General features: G+C 41.8%; 1 protein-coding gene across 6 annotated transcripts in view; it reads left to right on the top strand.

The window, feature by feature from the left end:
- Positions 1-15,325, top strand: part of LOC106593442 (DIS3-like exonuclease 1) — a 100,306-nt gene that overhangs the window by 19,858 nt on the left and 65,123 nt on the right. For 3 of the 6 annotated variants that reach the window (XM_082969790.1, XM_082969796.1, XM_082969795.1), the window contains 9 exons: positions 1,036-1,114; positions 2,343-2,543; positions 3,107-3,276; positions 3,977-4,138; positions 6,342-6,601; positions 11,306-11,398; positions 11,648-11,802; positions 14,678-14,756; positions 14,891-15,020. In XM_082969790.1, the coding sequence (XP_082825916.1) occupies positions 1,036-1,114; positions 2,343-2,543; positions 3,107-3,276; positions 3,977-4,138; positions 6,342-6,601; positions 11,306-11,398; positions 11,648-11,802; positions 14,678-14,756; positions 14,891-15,020 (1,329 nt within the window). The remainder of the gene's footprint in view (positions 1-1,035; positions 1,115-2,342; positions 2,544-3,106; positions 3,277-3,976; positions 4,139-6,341; positions 6,602-11,305; positions 11,399-11,647; positions 11,803-14,677; positions 14,757-14,890; positions 15,021-15,325) is intronic. The other 3 variants (XM_082969791.1, XM_082969792.1, XM_082969794.1) reach the window with 1 other exon arrangement.

The following is a 15,325-nucleotide window of genomic DNA, read 5'->3' as shown; positions in this document are numbered from 1 at the left end:
AAAAAAAACATTTAAAAAAAGTTTTCTTCTGTGTCTCTGTCCCTCCCTTCCTTTCCAGGCTACTAAGTCTTCTGTCCTTCCATTCCAGGGCACTAAGTCTTCTGTCCTTCCATTCCAGGGCACTAAGTCTTCTGTCCTTCCATTCCAGGGCACTAAGTCTTCTGTCCTTCCATTCCAGAGCACTAAGTCTTCTGTCCTTCCATTCCAGGCTACTAAGTCTTCTGTCTTTCCATTCCAGGCTACTAAGTCTTCTGTCCTTCCATTCCAGGCTACTAAGTCTTCTGTCCTTCCATTCCAGGCTACTAAGTCTTCTGTCCTTCCATTCCAGAGCACTAAGTCTTCTGTCCTTCCATTCCAGAGCACTAAGTCTTCTGTCCTTCCATTCCAGGCTACTAAGTCTTCTGTCTTTCCATTCCAGGCTACTAAGTCTTCTGTCCTTCCATTCCAGGCTACTAAGTCTTCTGTCCTTCCATTCCAGGCTACTAAGTCTTCTGTCCTTCCATTCCAGGGCACTAAGTCTTCTGTCCTTCCATTCCAGGGCACTAAGTCTTCTGTCCTTCCATTCCAGAGCACTAAGTCTTCTGTCCTTCCATTCCAGGCTACTAAGTCTTCTGTCCTTCCATTCCAGGCTACTAAGTATTCTGTCCTTCCATTCCAGAGCACTAAGTCTTCTGTCCTTCCATTCCAGGCTACTAAGTCTTCTGTCCTTCCATTCCAGGCTACTAAGTCTTCTGTCCTTCCATTCCAGGGCACTAAGTCTTCTGTCCTTCCATTCCAGAGCACTAAGTCTTCTGTCCTTCCATTCCAGAGCACTAAGTCTTCTGTCTCTCTGTCCTTCCATTCCAGAGCACTAAGTCTTCTGTCTCTCTGTCCTTCCATTCCAGAGCACTAAGTCTTCTGTCTCTCTGTCCTTCCATTCCGAGCACTAAGTCTTCTGTCTCTCTGTCCTTCCATTCCAGAGCACTAAGTCTTCTGTCTCTCTGTCCTTCCATTCCAGGGCACTAAGTCTTCTGTCTCTCTGTCCTTCCATTCCAGGGGACTCTGAATGTGAACAAACACAGGGCCCAGCATGAAGCCTTTGTCCGCTTTGAGGGCTCCTCTAACAAGAGCTCAGGTGAGTTCCACAACAAAACTGACCTATGACCTCAAACTGTTCTGTTTGACCTTCGGTGTAAGGTTGTCGGTTCAATTCCCCCGCAGGGATCACAAAGCCTACACCTACTGAACATAAGATAAAACATCTCCTATATTATCAGCCGGTGTATCGTTAGCTTGTGCATGTCTCTTGGTCTTCAGGAGCACAGAACTAGAATGAGTAGAACTGGCCCTGCCCATTCCAGCCAATCAGGGCAGAATGAGATTCTGTTTCTATGTTCAGGAGTACCTGCAGACGTTCTGGCCCAGTTGAGTTTATTACTGGTACCATGATTACAGGTAATCCTACATGAATCATGAATAATGATGAGTGAGTAAGTTACAGACGCACACATATCATACCCCCCCTCAAAAAATGCTAATCTCCCCTGTTATTGTAATAGGGGGGAGGTTAGCATGTCTTGGGGGTATGATATAAAATGCTAATCTCCCCTGTTATTGTAATGGGGGGAAGTTAGCATGTCTTGGGGGTATGATATAAAATGCTAATCTCCCCTGTTATTGTAATAGGGGGGGAGGTTAGCATGTCTTGGGGGTATGATATAAAATGCTAATCTCCCCTGTTATTGTAATAGGGGGGAGGTTAGCATGTCTTGGGGGTATGATATAAAATGCTAATCTCCCCTGTTATTGTAATAGGGGGGAGGTTAGCATGTCTTGGGGGTATGATATAAAATGCTAATCTCCCCTGTTATTGTAATAGGGGGAGGTTAGCATGTCTTGGGGGTATGATATTTTGTGGGTCTGTAACTTTCTCACTCATCATTATTCACACGTCATTCAGGATTATCCCTAATCATGGTAACAGCCACATTAATGGAGACTATTCTTATTTACAATCAAACATTATTTACCATCCATTTTCTATTGGGCACAAAATAATCTGAAACAACCAAAACAAACAGCAAATGTGTAGAGTCACAAGCTTGATGTAGTCATTGAGTACCATGAACCAAATGCTTCACTTTTTAGGACTTTAATACATATAGAAGTGAATTTGTCCCAAAACGTTTGGTCCCCTAAAATGGGGGGATTATGTACAAAAATATCTAGATGAAAATCCCCTCAAATGAAAGCTGCCAGTCTGCACATTAACCTCATCATCATTGTATCATTTGAAATCCAAAGTGCTGGAGGACAGAGCCAAAACAACACAACAACGTGTGTCTCTGTCCCAATACTGTTAGAGCTCACTGTGCATCCTCTCCCAGAGCTGAACAGTGATGTGCTGGTGTGTGGGGGGAAGAATCGTAACCGGGCGGTGCACGGTGATATGGTTGCCGTGGAGCTGTTGCCGAAGGGGGAGTGGAGGGGGAGAACCACGGCCCTGACGGAGGGACAGGGGGAGGAGAAGGGAGACGAGACACAGAGCCAACCCATGGCCACAGGTACACACACACACACACACACACACACACACACACACACACACACACACACACACACACACACACACACACACACACACACACACTACTGACCTAATGTCTGAATTCCTGTCTCAAGTACTCACCTCTGTCTTTCCTAGACTGAATGGATGAGATACTAGACAGTACATACAGTATAAACTAGACTAGAATAACATTAATGTAACATATCATTTACTCCCCTCCTCTCTCTCTCCTCCCTCCCTCTCCTCCTCTCTCTCTCCTCCCTCCCTCTCCCCCTCCTCTCTCTCTTCTCCCTCTCTCCGCCTCCTCTCTCTCTTCTCCCTCTCTCCGCCTCCTCTCGCTCTTCTCCCTCTCTCCGCCTCCTCTCTCTCTCTTCTCCCTCTCTCCGCCTCCTCTCGCTCTTCTCCCTCTCTCTCCGCCTCCTCTCGCTCTTCTCCCTCTCTCCCCCTCCTCTCTCTCTTCTCCCTCCTTCTCCCTCTCTCTCCCCCTCCTCTCTATCTTCTCCCTCTCTCCCTCTATTTCCCTCCCTACCTCTCTCACCCCCTCCCTCCTCCCTCCAGGTCGTGTGGTGGGGATCCTTCAGAGGAACTGGAGGGACTATGTCGTGACATTTCCCCCCAAGGAGGAGACCCAATCACAGAGCAGGAACTCCCAGCGAATCCTGGCCACGCCCTGGGACCAACGCATCCCCAAGATCCGAATCAGCACCCAACAGGCTGACAAACTACAGGTCAGACCAAGGACTTGGTGATTAGTAGAGTGGTTGAATCAGGAAGCACACTTAATTAAACTAACCAAGGACTTGGTGATTAGTAGAGTGGTTGAATCAGGAAGCACACTTAATTAAACTAACCAAGGACTTGGTGATTAGTAGAGTGGTTGAATCAGGAAGCACACTTAATTAAACTAACCAAGGACTTGGTGATTAGTAGAGTGGTTGAATCAGGAAGCACACTTAATTAAACTAACCAAGGACTTGGTGATTAGTAGAGTGGTTGAATCAGGAAGCACACTTAATTAAACTAACCAAGGACTTGGTGATTAGTAGAGTGGTTGAATCAGGAAGCACACTTAATTAAACTAACCAAGGACTTGGTGATTAGTAGAGTGGTTGAATCAGGAAGCACACTTAATTAAACTAACCAAGGACTTGGTGATTAGTAGAGTGGTTGAATCAGGTGAGCTTGCTTTAAGTTGGGGCGGCAGGTAGCCTAGTGGTTAGAGCATTGAAATAGTAACCAAAAGGTTGCAAGATCGAATCTGTCGTTCTGCCCCTGAACAAGGCAGTTAACCCACTGTTCCTCGGCCGTCATTGTAAATAAGAATTTGTTCTGAACTGACTTGCCTAGTTAAATAAAGGTAAAATAAAAAATAAAAAGTCTCTGACTGTTGAAAGGACATGAAGCCTGTCATGTCCCCCATCTCTCCAGGATCACCGTGTGATAGTGCGTCTGGACTCGTGGGACAGCACCTCCCTCTACCCTAACGGACACAGTGTCAGGGTGCTGGGCCGGGCTGGGGAGCTGGAGACTGAGGTCCAAACCATCCTCATAGAGAACTGTATCCACGTACCTCCTTTCTCTGAGGCGCAGGTAGATTATAGTATAATACACCATCCTGATAGAGAACTGTATCCAGTTATAGTATAATATACCATCCTCATAGAGAACTGTATCCAGTTATAGTATAATATACCATCCTGATAGAGAACTGTATCCAGGTAGATTATAGTATAATATACCATCCTGATAGCGAACTGTATCCAGTTATAGTATAATATACCATCCTCATAGAGAACTGTATCCAGTTATAGTATAATACACCATCCTGATAGAGAACTGTATCCAGGTAGATTATAGTATAATATACCATCCTGATAGAGAACTGTATCCAGGTAGATTATAGTATAATATACCATCCTGATAGAGACCTGTATCCAGGTAGATTATAGTATAATATACCATCCTGATAGAGAACTGTATCCAGTTATAGTATAATATACCATCCTGATAGAGAACTGTATCCAGTTATAGTATAATACACCATCCTGATAGAGAACTGTATCCAGTTATAGTATAATATACCATCCTCATAGAGAACTGTATCCAGGTAGATTATAGTATAATACACCATCCTGTTAGAGAACTGTATCCAGGTAGATTATAGTATAATACACCATCCTGATAGAGAACTGTATCCAGGTAGATTATAGTATAATACACCATCCTGATAGAGAACTGTATCCAGGTAGATTATAGTATAATACACCATCCTGATAGAGAACTGTATCCAGGTAGATTATAGTATAATACACCATCCTGATAGAGATCTGTATACAGGTAGATTATAGTATAATACACCATCCTGATAGAGATCTGTATCCAGTTATAGTATAATACACCATCCTGATAGAGAACTGTATCCAGGTAGATTATAGTATAATACACCATCCTGATAGAGATCTGTATCCAGTTATAGTATAATACACCATCCTCATAGAGAACTGTATCCAGTTATAGTATAATATACCATCCTCATAGAGAACTGTATCCAGTTATAGTATAATATACCATCCTCATAGAGAACTGTATCCAGTTATAGTATAATACACCATCCTGATAGAGAACTGTATCCAGTTATAGTATAATACACCATCCTGATAGAGATCTGTATCCAGGTAGATTATAGTATAATACACCATCCTGATAGAGAACTGTATCCAGTTAGATTATAGTATAATACACCATCCTGATAGAGAACTGTATCCAGTTATAGTATAATACACCATCCTGATAGAGAACTGTATCCAGTTATAGTATAATATACCATCCTCATAGAGAACTGTATCCAGTTATAGTATAATACACCATCCTGATAGAGAACTGTATCCAGGTAGATTATAGTATAATACACCATCCTGATAGAGAACTGTATCCAGTTATAGTATAATATACCATCCTCATAGAGAACTGTATCCAGTTATAGTATAATATACCATCCTGATAGAGATCTGTATCCAGGTAGATTATAGTATAATACACCATCCTGATAGAGAACTGTATCCAGTTATAGTATAATATACCATCCTCATAGAGAACTGTATCCAGTTATAGTATAATACACCATCCTGATAGAGAACTGTATCCAGTTATAGTATAATATACCATCCTCATAGAGAACTGTATCCAGTTATAGTATAATACACCATCCTGATAGAGAACTGTATCCAGTTATAGTATAATACACCATCCTGATAGAGAACTGTATCCAATTATAGTATAATATACCATCCTCATAGAGAACTGTATCCAGGTAGATTATAGTATAATACACCATCCTGATAGAGATCTGTATCCAGGTAGATTATAGTATAATACACCATCCTGATAGAGAACTGTATCCAGTTAGATTATGGTATAATACACCATCCTGATAGAGAACTGTATCCAGTTATAGTATAATACACCATCCTGATAGAGAACTGTATCCAGTTATAGTATAATATACCATCCTCATAGAGAACTGTATCCAGGTAGATTATAGTATAATATACCATCCTGATAGAGAACTGTATCCAGGTAGATTATGGTAAAGTCAGTCTTTGCACTAAGATGTAAATTGTTGCGCTTACTTCCATAAATGTGTCCTGCTGGGAGACCCTGTAGATGCAGCAGAGTATTTATGTAGAAATTAGGCTTTTAATATTTTTAAATGTATATTTATTGGTGTGTGTGTGTCTGTATGTCTCTGTATGTTGATGTATCCGTCACTGCACATCTGTTTGTGTGTATCTAGCTTGGTGAGATGCCTGTGTCCTCCCCTGAAAGCCCCTGGTCAGTAGACCCTGCTGAGGTGATTACCAGACGGGATCTGAGAAAAACCCACCTGGTGTTCAGCATCGACCCTCGGGGCTGTGAGGACGTAGACGACACCCTGTCTGTACGCAGCCTCCCCCCAGGCCCGGGGGGTCAGAGGTTAGAGCTGGGCGTTCACATCGCTGACGTCACACACTTTGTTAAAGAGGGGTCGCTGACGGACCTGGAGGCCCGCGCTAGGTGAGTGAGGGAGTGAATGTGTTTGAGTGTCTGTGAGCCATGTGCCAGGATCTCCCTCTATTTAAATAAATGTACATTTAAAATAATATTAACCCCTCCCCCCTCTTCGGAGGACATAGATCTTTGTTTTTTTGACTGATTTTTTGCTACATATACATACATTTTACATACATGGTACCTTTATATAAAGCTGTCGCATAACAATAATAAATGACCAAACAAACTCTTTAATCCCGCCCCTCAGCCCATCACACCTATCATCATAGACCACCCTCATTTGGTTTCCATATGCCATATATTTTTCATTTGTGCTGTGTGGTTTTACAACATTTTTGAATCTTTCTAAATCGTCTATTATCCACAGATTGTGAGCTAAAGATGGAAAACCTTTCCTACGAGTATTATTATATTATTTATTGACTATGGCTTTCCAAATCACCCAACACTGCTATTTGTAAGGTTAATTTTAAGTGCATGTTGTGATGTTTTTAACCATTCCTGAACCTGTGACCAGAAACAAGCTACATAGGGGCAATACCAGAATAAATTATCTATTGATTCTGTCTCTTCACTGCAAAATGTACAGAGCTGAGATTGTTGTATTCCCCATATATATATAGCATTCTGTTGGTGGCAAGAATTCTATACAATAACTTAAATTGAAAAACTCAGTGTTGAATCAAGTGTAGTTTTTTGTACCAGTTCATAAACCATGTGCCATGGATTTGGTACATCACAGATCTCCTCCCATTTATTTTGCAACCTGTATGGCGCAGCTGTCAACATTTTTGTCCTCAGATAAAACTGGTATATTTTTTTATTTATGCCAGTTCCTTTCAGCCAATTTGTATCTTTAATATATGTCAGGCAAACAAGTTACCTACCTCCTCCCTTTTCCACTTGCCTTGTCGTGCTGCAATCAGTTGATTGTAAATTTGGATTGAGCAGATATTCCCATATATTTTCGATAACTGTGTATGTGACATAACTCCTCCATTTCTATTAATAATACCATTAATAAATATAATACCAGTTTTTTTTTTTTATCCATAAAGAATGTTTTTTTATTCATCAGTATATTTGAGTTTAACCAGAACATTTGTTGTAATATTTGTTCTATATTTTCTGGAGGAGAAAACTGAAATTGTAACCAGCTTTGTACGGCTTGTTTAAGAAAGGGTGATACTTTAAACAACACATCCTTTCCAATTAGTCGGAAATGAGAAGCTGTAATCTGTATGAAGGCAAAAAAGCAATTTTTGAACAAAGGACGAGCTTTTCTTAATAATCTACTGAGGAACCATTTTGAGTTTAAGTTTAATTTATGTATGAGTGAAGCTTTTAGTGCGAGTTTTAAAGCTTTAATATTTATTAATTTTAGCCCCCCCCCCAAACTCATATTCATTATATAAATAGGCACGTTTAATTTTGTCTGGCTTAGCATTCCAAATAAAATGAAATATTTTTTGCTCATATGATTTAAAAAATGAGTCATCTGGAGTAGGCAGTGCCTGTGATAGGACCATTAGTAAGTCAGTAAACTGTGATAGGACCAAAGAGTTAATCAATGTGATTTTTCCATAAATAGACAAGTATTTACCTCTCCATGGTTGCAGAATCTTATCTATTTTTGCTAACTTTCTATTGAAATTAATTGTGGTAAGTTCATTTATATTTTTTGAGATGCGAATACCAAGTATGTCTACTTCACCATCCGTCCATTTTATTGGTAAACTACAAGGTAGTGTAAACACTGTATTTTCTAACGATCCAATACGTAATATGGTACACTTGTCATAATTAGGTTTTAATCCAGAGAGGCTAGAAAAGTGATCTAGATCTTCAATGAGACTGTGTAGGGATCCAGATTGCGGACTTAAGAAAAAAACTAGAGTAATCAGCATACATTGACACTTTTGTTTTTATCCCCTGGATTTTTAACCCCTTGATGTTCTTGTTGTATCCAATTTTAATAGCTAGCATTTCAATGGCCATAATAAATAGATATGGAGACAACGGACAGCCTTGTTTTACTCCCCTTAAAAGCTCTATATTTTCTGAGAAGTAACCATTATTTATTATTTTACATCTGGGGTTGCGATACATAACTTTAACCCATTGTATAAGAGAATTGCGAAAATTCAAGTAATCCATAAATTCTAGTCGTACTTTATCAAACGCCTTTTCAAAATCTGCTATGAAGACCAGACCTGATATCTTCGATGTTTCATAATGTTCAATTATTCCAAGTAATTGTCGTAAATTATCTCCAATATATCGTCCATGTAAAAAACCTGTCTGATCAGGATGAACAATATTTGGTAAAACCTTTTTAATTCTATGTGCTATGCATTTTGCCAGGCTTCTCGCATCACAACATGGAAGTGTTAGAGGCCTCCAGTTTTTTAAATGGACTGGATCTTTATACTTACCACCTGGGTCCTGTTTTAGTAGTAATGAAATCAGAACTTCTTGTTAACCTCTCTGGGGTAGCTGGGACGTGACCGTCCCACCTGCGGCACACACTATTCAACAGCCAGGGAAATAGCAGAGCGCCAAATTCAAAACAACAAAAATCTCATAATTAAAATTTCTCACACATACAAGTATTATACACCATTTTAAAGATAAGACTCTCGTTAATCCAACCACATTGTCCGATTTCAAAAAGGCTTTACGGCGAAAGCATAACATTAGATTATGTTAGGACATCAACTTCACCAGAAAAACCACACAGCCATTTTCAAAGGAAGGAGAGGCATCACAAAAAACAGAAATACAGCTAAAATTAATCACTAACCTTTGATGATCTTCATCAGATAACACTCCCATGACTCAATGTTATACAATACATGTATGTTTTGTTTGATAAAGTTCATATTTATATCCAAAAACCCCATTTTACATTGGCGCGTGATGTTCAGAAAATGTATTGCCTCCCAAAACTTCCGGTGAATGAGCACATCAATTTACAAAAATACTCATCATAAACGTTGATAAACTTCACAACAGTTATCGAAAGAATTATAGATACACTTCTCCTTAATGCAACCGCTGTGTCAGATTTCAAAATAGCTTTACGGCGAAAGCACATTGTTCAATATTCTGAGTACAGAACTCAGCCATCAAAGCAAGCTATACAGTTACCCGCCAAGTTCTGGAGTCCAAAAAAGTCAGAAATAGTATTATAAATCTTCACTTACCTTTGCTGATCTTCGTCGGAATGCACTCCCAGGACTCCCACAAGAAACGTTTGTTTTGTTCGATAAACTCCATATTTATGTCCAAATACCTAATTTTTGTTCGCGCGTTCAGTGGAGTTATCCAAATGCGCCATGCTCGCGCATTTTGTTGAGACGAAAAGTCCAAAAAGTTATACTACAGTTTGTAGAAACATGTCAAACGATGTATAGCATCAATCTTTAGGATGTTTTTATCATACATCTTCGATAATATTCCAAACGGACAAATCCTTTGTCTTCAGAAAGGAAAAACAAAGCACCTCCCGCTGACGGCCACGCGCGTGAATGATCTAATGGCACACAGCCAGACACCTGGTTGAAATGACTGTCATTCCCTTCCAGGTCACAGTAGAAGCCCCTAACAATGTTCTAAAGACTGTTGACATCTAGTGGAAGCTTTAGGAACTGCAAAATGACCCCTAAGTCACTGTAGTCGCAATAGGGTATCAATTGAAAAAACTACAAGCCTCAGATTTTCAACTTTCTGGTTGGATTTTTCTCAGGGTTTTACCTGCTATATGAGTTCTGTTATACTCACAGACATCATTCAAACAGTTTTAGAAACTTCAGAGTGTTCTCTATCCAAATCTCCTAATAATATGCATATCCTACCTTCTGGGTCTGGGTAGCAGGCAGTTTACTGCGGGCACACTTTTCATCCGGACGTCAAAATACTGCTCCCTACCCTAGAGAAGTTTAAGTACCTGAAAGTCTACAGTTTGTATAAGAGTAATTAAAACATGCTAATAATGGATCTTTGAGTACATCAAAAAAGGTTTGATATCCCTCTACTGGTATACTGTCAAGCCCTGGTGTTTTTCCAGACTGAAAAGATTTTATTGCCTCAAAAAGTTCCTTTTCTGTAAGTTGGCCTTCACACAGGTCTTTCTGTAAATTTGCTAATTTTACATTATTATTATTAGGAAAGAAATCTTTACAGTTAACATCATTCAGTGGAAATGGAGGAGACTGAAAAGAAAACATATGCTTAAAATATTTTACTTCCTCTTTCAAAATATAATTTAGTGGATCATGGATAACTCCTCCCTTAAAGTGACCCTGGAATAACCACTTTCCCCTAAGTCAACGGTTATTACTTTCCCTAAGTCAACGGTTATTACTTTCCCTAAGTCAACGGTTATTACTTTCCCTAAGTCAACGGTTATTACTTTCCCTAAGTCAACGGTTATTACTTTCCCTAAGTCAACGGTTATTACTTTCCCTAAGTCAACGGTTATTACTTTCCCTAAGTCAACAGTTATTACTTTCCCTAAGTCAACGGTTATTACTTTCCCTAAGTCAACGGTTATTACTTTCCCTAAGTCAACGGGTATGGCATGTCCCTCTTATCCATCTCCCTCCCCCAGTCTGACAGTCACTATGGTCTGATGTTGTGGGGTCAGTCGCCCCCTGCTGGTGACTGTGTTAGCTCCAGTAACTCTTTCTCCTGTCATGTTCTCAGGGCCACCACGTACTACCTGGCCGACCGCAGGTATGACATGCTGCCTGCTGTCCTCAGTGCTGACCTCTGCTCTCTGCTGGGAGGAGTGGACAGGTGAGACATCAACACTACATCACACTGACCTCTGCTGGGAGGAGTGGACAGGTGAAGGAACAACACTTACTGACACCACAACACACTGACCTCTGCTCTGTAAACCTCAGTGAAGTTTATCAGGATGATTCATTTAGTCTTAGGTCACTCTCATAACGCTGGTTGGAACTATCCAGTAGACTGAGGCTGTATGTCCTTACCTCATTAACAGCTGTCTGTGTGTCCCTCTGTGCGTGTCCGTGTGTCCAGGTATGCCATGAGCGTCATGTGGGACCTGGATGCCCAGACCATGGCGGTGAACAATGTGTGGTACGGCCGTACACTAATCCAATCCTCCTACCAGCTTTACTATGAACTGGCCCAGGCTCTGCTCAACGGAGAGGAAGCAGAGGTCCCAGAACTAGGTACCCATCATGTTTTAATACTGCTGAATGGAGAGGAGACAGAGGTCCCAGAACTAGGTACCATCATGTTTTAATACTGCTGAATGGAGAGGAGGCAGAGGTCCCAGAACTAGGTACCATCATGTTTTAATACTGCTGAATGGAGAGGAGGCAGAGGTCCCAGAACTAGGTACCATCATGTTTTAATACTGCTGAATGGAGAGGAGGCAGAGGTCCCAGAACTAGGTACCATCATGTTTTAATACTGCTGAATGGAGAGGAGGCAGAGGTCCCAGAACTAGGTACCATCATGTTTTAATACTGCTGAATGGAGAGGAGACAGAGGTCCCAGAACTAGGTACCATCATGTTTTAATACTGCTGAATGGAGAGGAGGCAGAGGTCCCAGAACTAGGTACCATCATGTTTTAATACTGCTGAATGGAGAGGAGGCAGAGGTCCCAGAACTAGGTACCATCATGTTTTAATACTGCTGAATGGAGAGGAGGCAGAGGTCCCAGAACTAGGTATCATCATGTTTTAATACTGCTGAATGGAGAGGAGGCAGAGGTCCCAGAACTAGGTACCATCATGTTTTAATACTGCTGAATGGAGAGGAGGCAGAGGTCCCAGAACTAGGTACCATCATGTTTTAATACTGCTGAATGGAGAGGAGGCAGAGGTCCCAGAACTAGGTACCATCATGTTTTAATACTGCTGAATGGAGAGGAGGCAGAGGTCCCAGAACTAGGTACCATCATGTTTTAATACTGCTGAATGGAGAGGAGGCAGAGGTCCCAGAACTAGGTACCATCATGTTTTAATACTGCTGAATGGAGAGGAGGCAGAGGTCCCAGAACTAGGTACCATCATGTTTTAATACTGCTGAATGGAGAGGAGGCAGAGGTCCCAGAACTAGGTACCATCATGTTTTAATACTGCTGAATGGAGAGGAGGCAGAGGTCCCAGAACTAGGTACCATCATGTTTTAATACTGCTGAATGGAGAGGAGGCAGAGGTCCCAGAACTAGGTACCATCATGTTTTAATACTGCTGAATGGAGAGGAGGCAGAGGTCCCAGAACTAGGTACCATCATGTTTTAATACTGCTGAATGGAGAGGAGACAGAGGTCCCAGAACTAGGTATCATCATGTTTTAATACTGCTGAATGGAGAGGAGGCAGAGGTCCCAGAACTAGGTATCATCATGTTTTAATACTGCTGAATGGAGAGGAGGCAGAGGTCCCAGAACTAGGTACCATCATGTTTTAATACTGCTGAATGGAGGGGAGACAGAGGTCCCAGAACTAGGTACCATCATGTTTTAATACTGCTGAATGGAGAGGAGGCAGAGGTCCCAGAACTAGGTACCATCATGTTTTAATACTGCTGAATGGAGAGGAGGCAGAGGTCCCAGAACTAGGTATCATCATGTTTTAATACTGCTGAATGGAGAGGAGGCAGAGGTCCCAGAACTAGGTACCATCATGTTTTAATACTGCTGAATGGAGAGGAGGCAGAGGTCCCAGAACTAGGTACCATCATGTTTTAATACTGCTGAATGGAGAGGAGACAGAGGTCCCAGAACTAGGTACCATCATGTTTTAATACTGCTGAATGGAGAGGAGGCAGAGGTCCCAGAACTTCTGGCTGTCTAAAGTAGTGGACTACCCTTCTCCAGGCTGTCTAAAGTAGTGGACTACCCTTCTCCTGGCTGTCTAAAGTAGTGCACTACACTTATCCAGGCTGTCTAAAGTAGTGGACTACCCTTCTCCAGGCTGTCTAAAGTAGTGGACTACACTTCTCCAGGCTGTCTAAAGTAGTGGACTACCCTTCTCCAGGCTGTCTAAAGTAGTGGACTACCCTTCTTCTGGCTGTCTAAAGTAGTGGACTACCCTTCTCCAGGCTGTCTAAAGTAGTGGACTACCCTTCTCCTGGCTGTCTAAAGTAGTGCACTACACTTCTCCAGGCTGTCTAAAGTAGTGGACTACCCTTCTCCAGGCTGTCTAAAGTAGTGGACTACCCTTATCCAGGCTGTCTAAGGTAGTGGACTACACTTCTCCAGGCTGTCTAAAGTAGTGGACTACCCTTCTCCTGGCTGTCTAAAGTAGTGCACTACACTTCTCCAGGCTGTCTAAAGTAGTGGACTACCCTTCTCCAGGCTGTCTAAAGTAGTGGACTACACTTCTCCTGGCTGTCTAAAGTAGTGCACTACACTTATCCAGGCTGTCTAAAGTAGTGCACTACACTTCTCCAGGCTGTCTAAAGTAGTGCACTACACTTCTCCAGGCTGTCTAAAGTAGTGGACTACCCTTCTCCAGGCTGTCTAAAGTAGTGCACTACACTTCTCCAGGCTGTCTAAAGTAGTGGACTACACTTCTCCTGGCTGTCTAAAGTAGTGCACTACACTTATCCAGGCTGTCTAAAGTAGTGCACTACACTTCTCCAGGCTGTCTAAAGTAGTGCACTACACTTCTCCAGGCTGTCTAAAGTAGTGGACTACCCTTCTCCAGGCTGTCTAAAGTAGTGCACTACACTTCTCCAGGCTGTCTAAAGTAGTGGACTACCCTTCTCCAGGCTGTCTAAAGTAGTGCACTACACTTCTCCAGGCTGTCTAAAGTAGTGGACTACCCTTCTCCAGGCTGTCTAAAGTAGTGGACTACCCTTCTCCAGGCTGTCTAAAGTAGTGGACTACACTTCTCCAGGCTGTCTAAAGTAGTGGACTACCCTTCTCCAGGCTGTCTAAAGTAGTGGACTACCCTTCTCCAGGCTGTCTAAAGTTGTGGACTATAGAGGGAATAGAACACATGTTCTTGTTTCATTCATTTTATTGTGAAGCCAAAGTAATTTCTTCATTGTGTAGTCAATAAAGTTATTTTCTTCTTCTTATTATATAGCCCATCTACCCCCTGGGGAGAGGGATGCCAAGCTGGCCCAGCTCACCCAGGCCCTGGAGACCCTCACCCACGTGGCCAGGTGGGTACTAGAGGGTTTCTGTTAATCATTATCTCACCCACGTGGCCAGGTGGGTAGTATAGGGTTTATGTTAGTCATTGTTAAAGATCGATTAGATAACACTTACATAAATGCACCATACATCTGTCCACCAGACAGCTGCGTGCCCAGAGGGACAGGGGAGGAGCGTTGGAGCTGGAGGGGGTAGAGGTTAGGGCGCAGCTGGATGAGGACAGGAACATCACAGCCCTGGTGCCCAGACAGCCACTGGAGGTCCATGAGACGGTGGGTAACTAAACATTGTAGCAACAGAGGTTTGAATTCATATTTCTGTTCACTGTTTTCTTGCGTGACAAAAAAAGGTTGAGAGAAAAATTACGTTGAAAAAACAACATGCATACAATTGTGATATAGGATGTTGTAATGTTTGACTGCTGTAATGTTTGACTGTTGTAATGTTTGACTGTTGTAATGTTTGACTGTTGTAATGTTTGACTGTTGTAATGTTTGTTGTTGTAATGTTTGACTGCTGTAATGTTTGACTGTTGTAATGTTTGTTGTTGTAATGTTTGACTGTTGTAATGTTTGTT

The sequence above is a fragment of the Salmo salar genome, chromosome 26 (assembly GCF_965601325.2).
Source record: "Salmo salar chromosome 26, fSalSal1, whole genome shotgun sequence".
Classification (NCBI taxonomy): Eukaryota; Metazoa; Chordata; class Actinopteri; order Salmoniformes; family Salmonidae; genus Salmo; species Salmo salar.
Note: the sequence above shows the minus strand (reverse complement) of the source record. Positions and strands in the feature narration are given on the sequence as shown.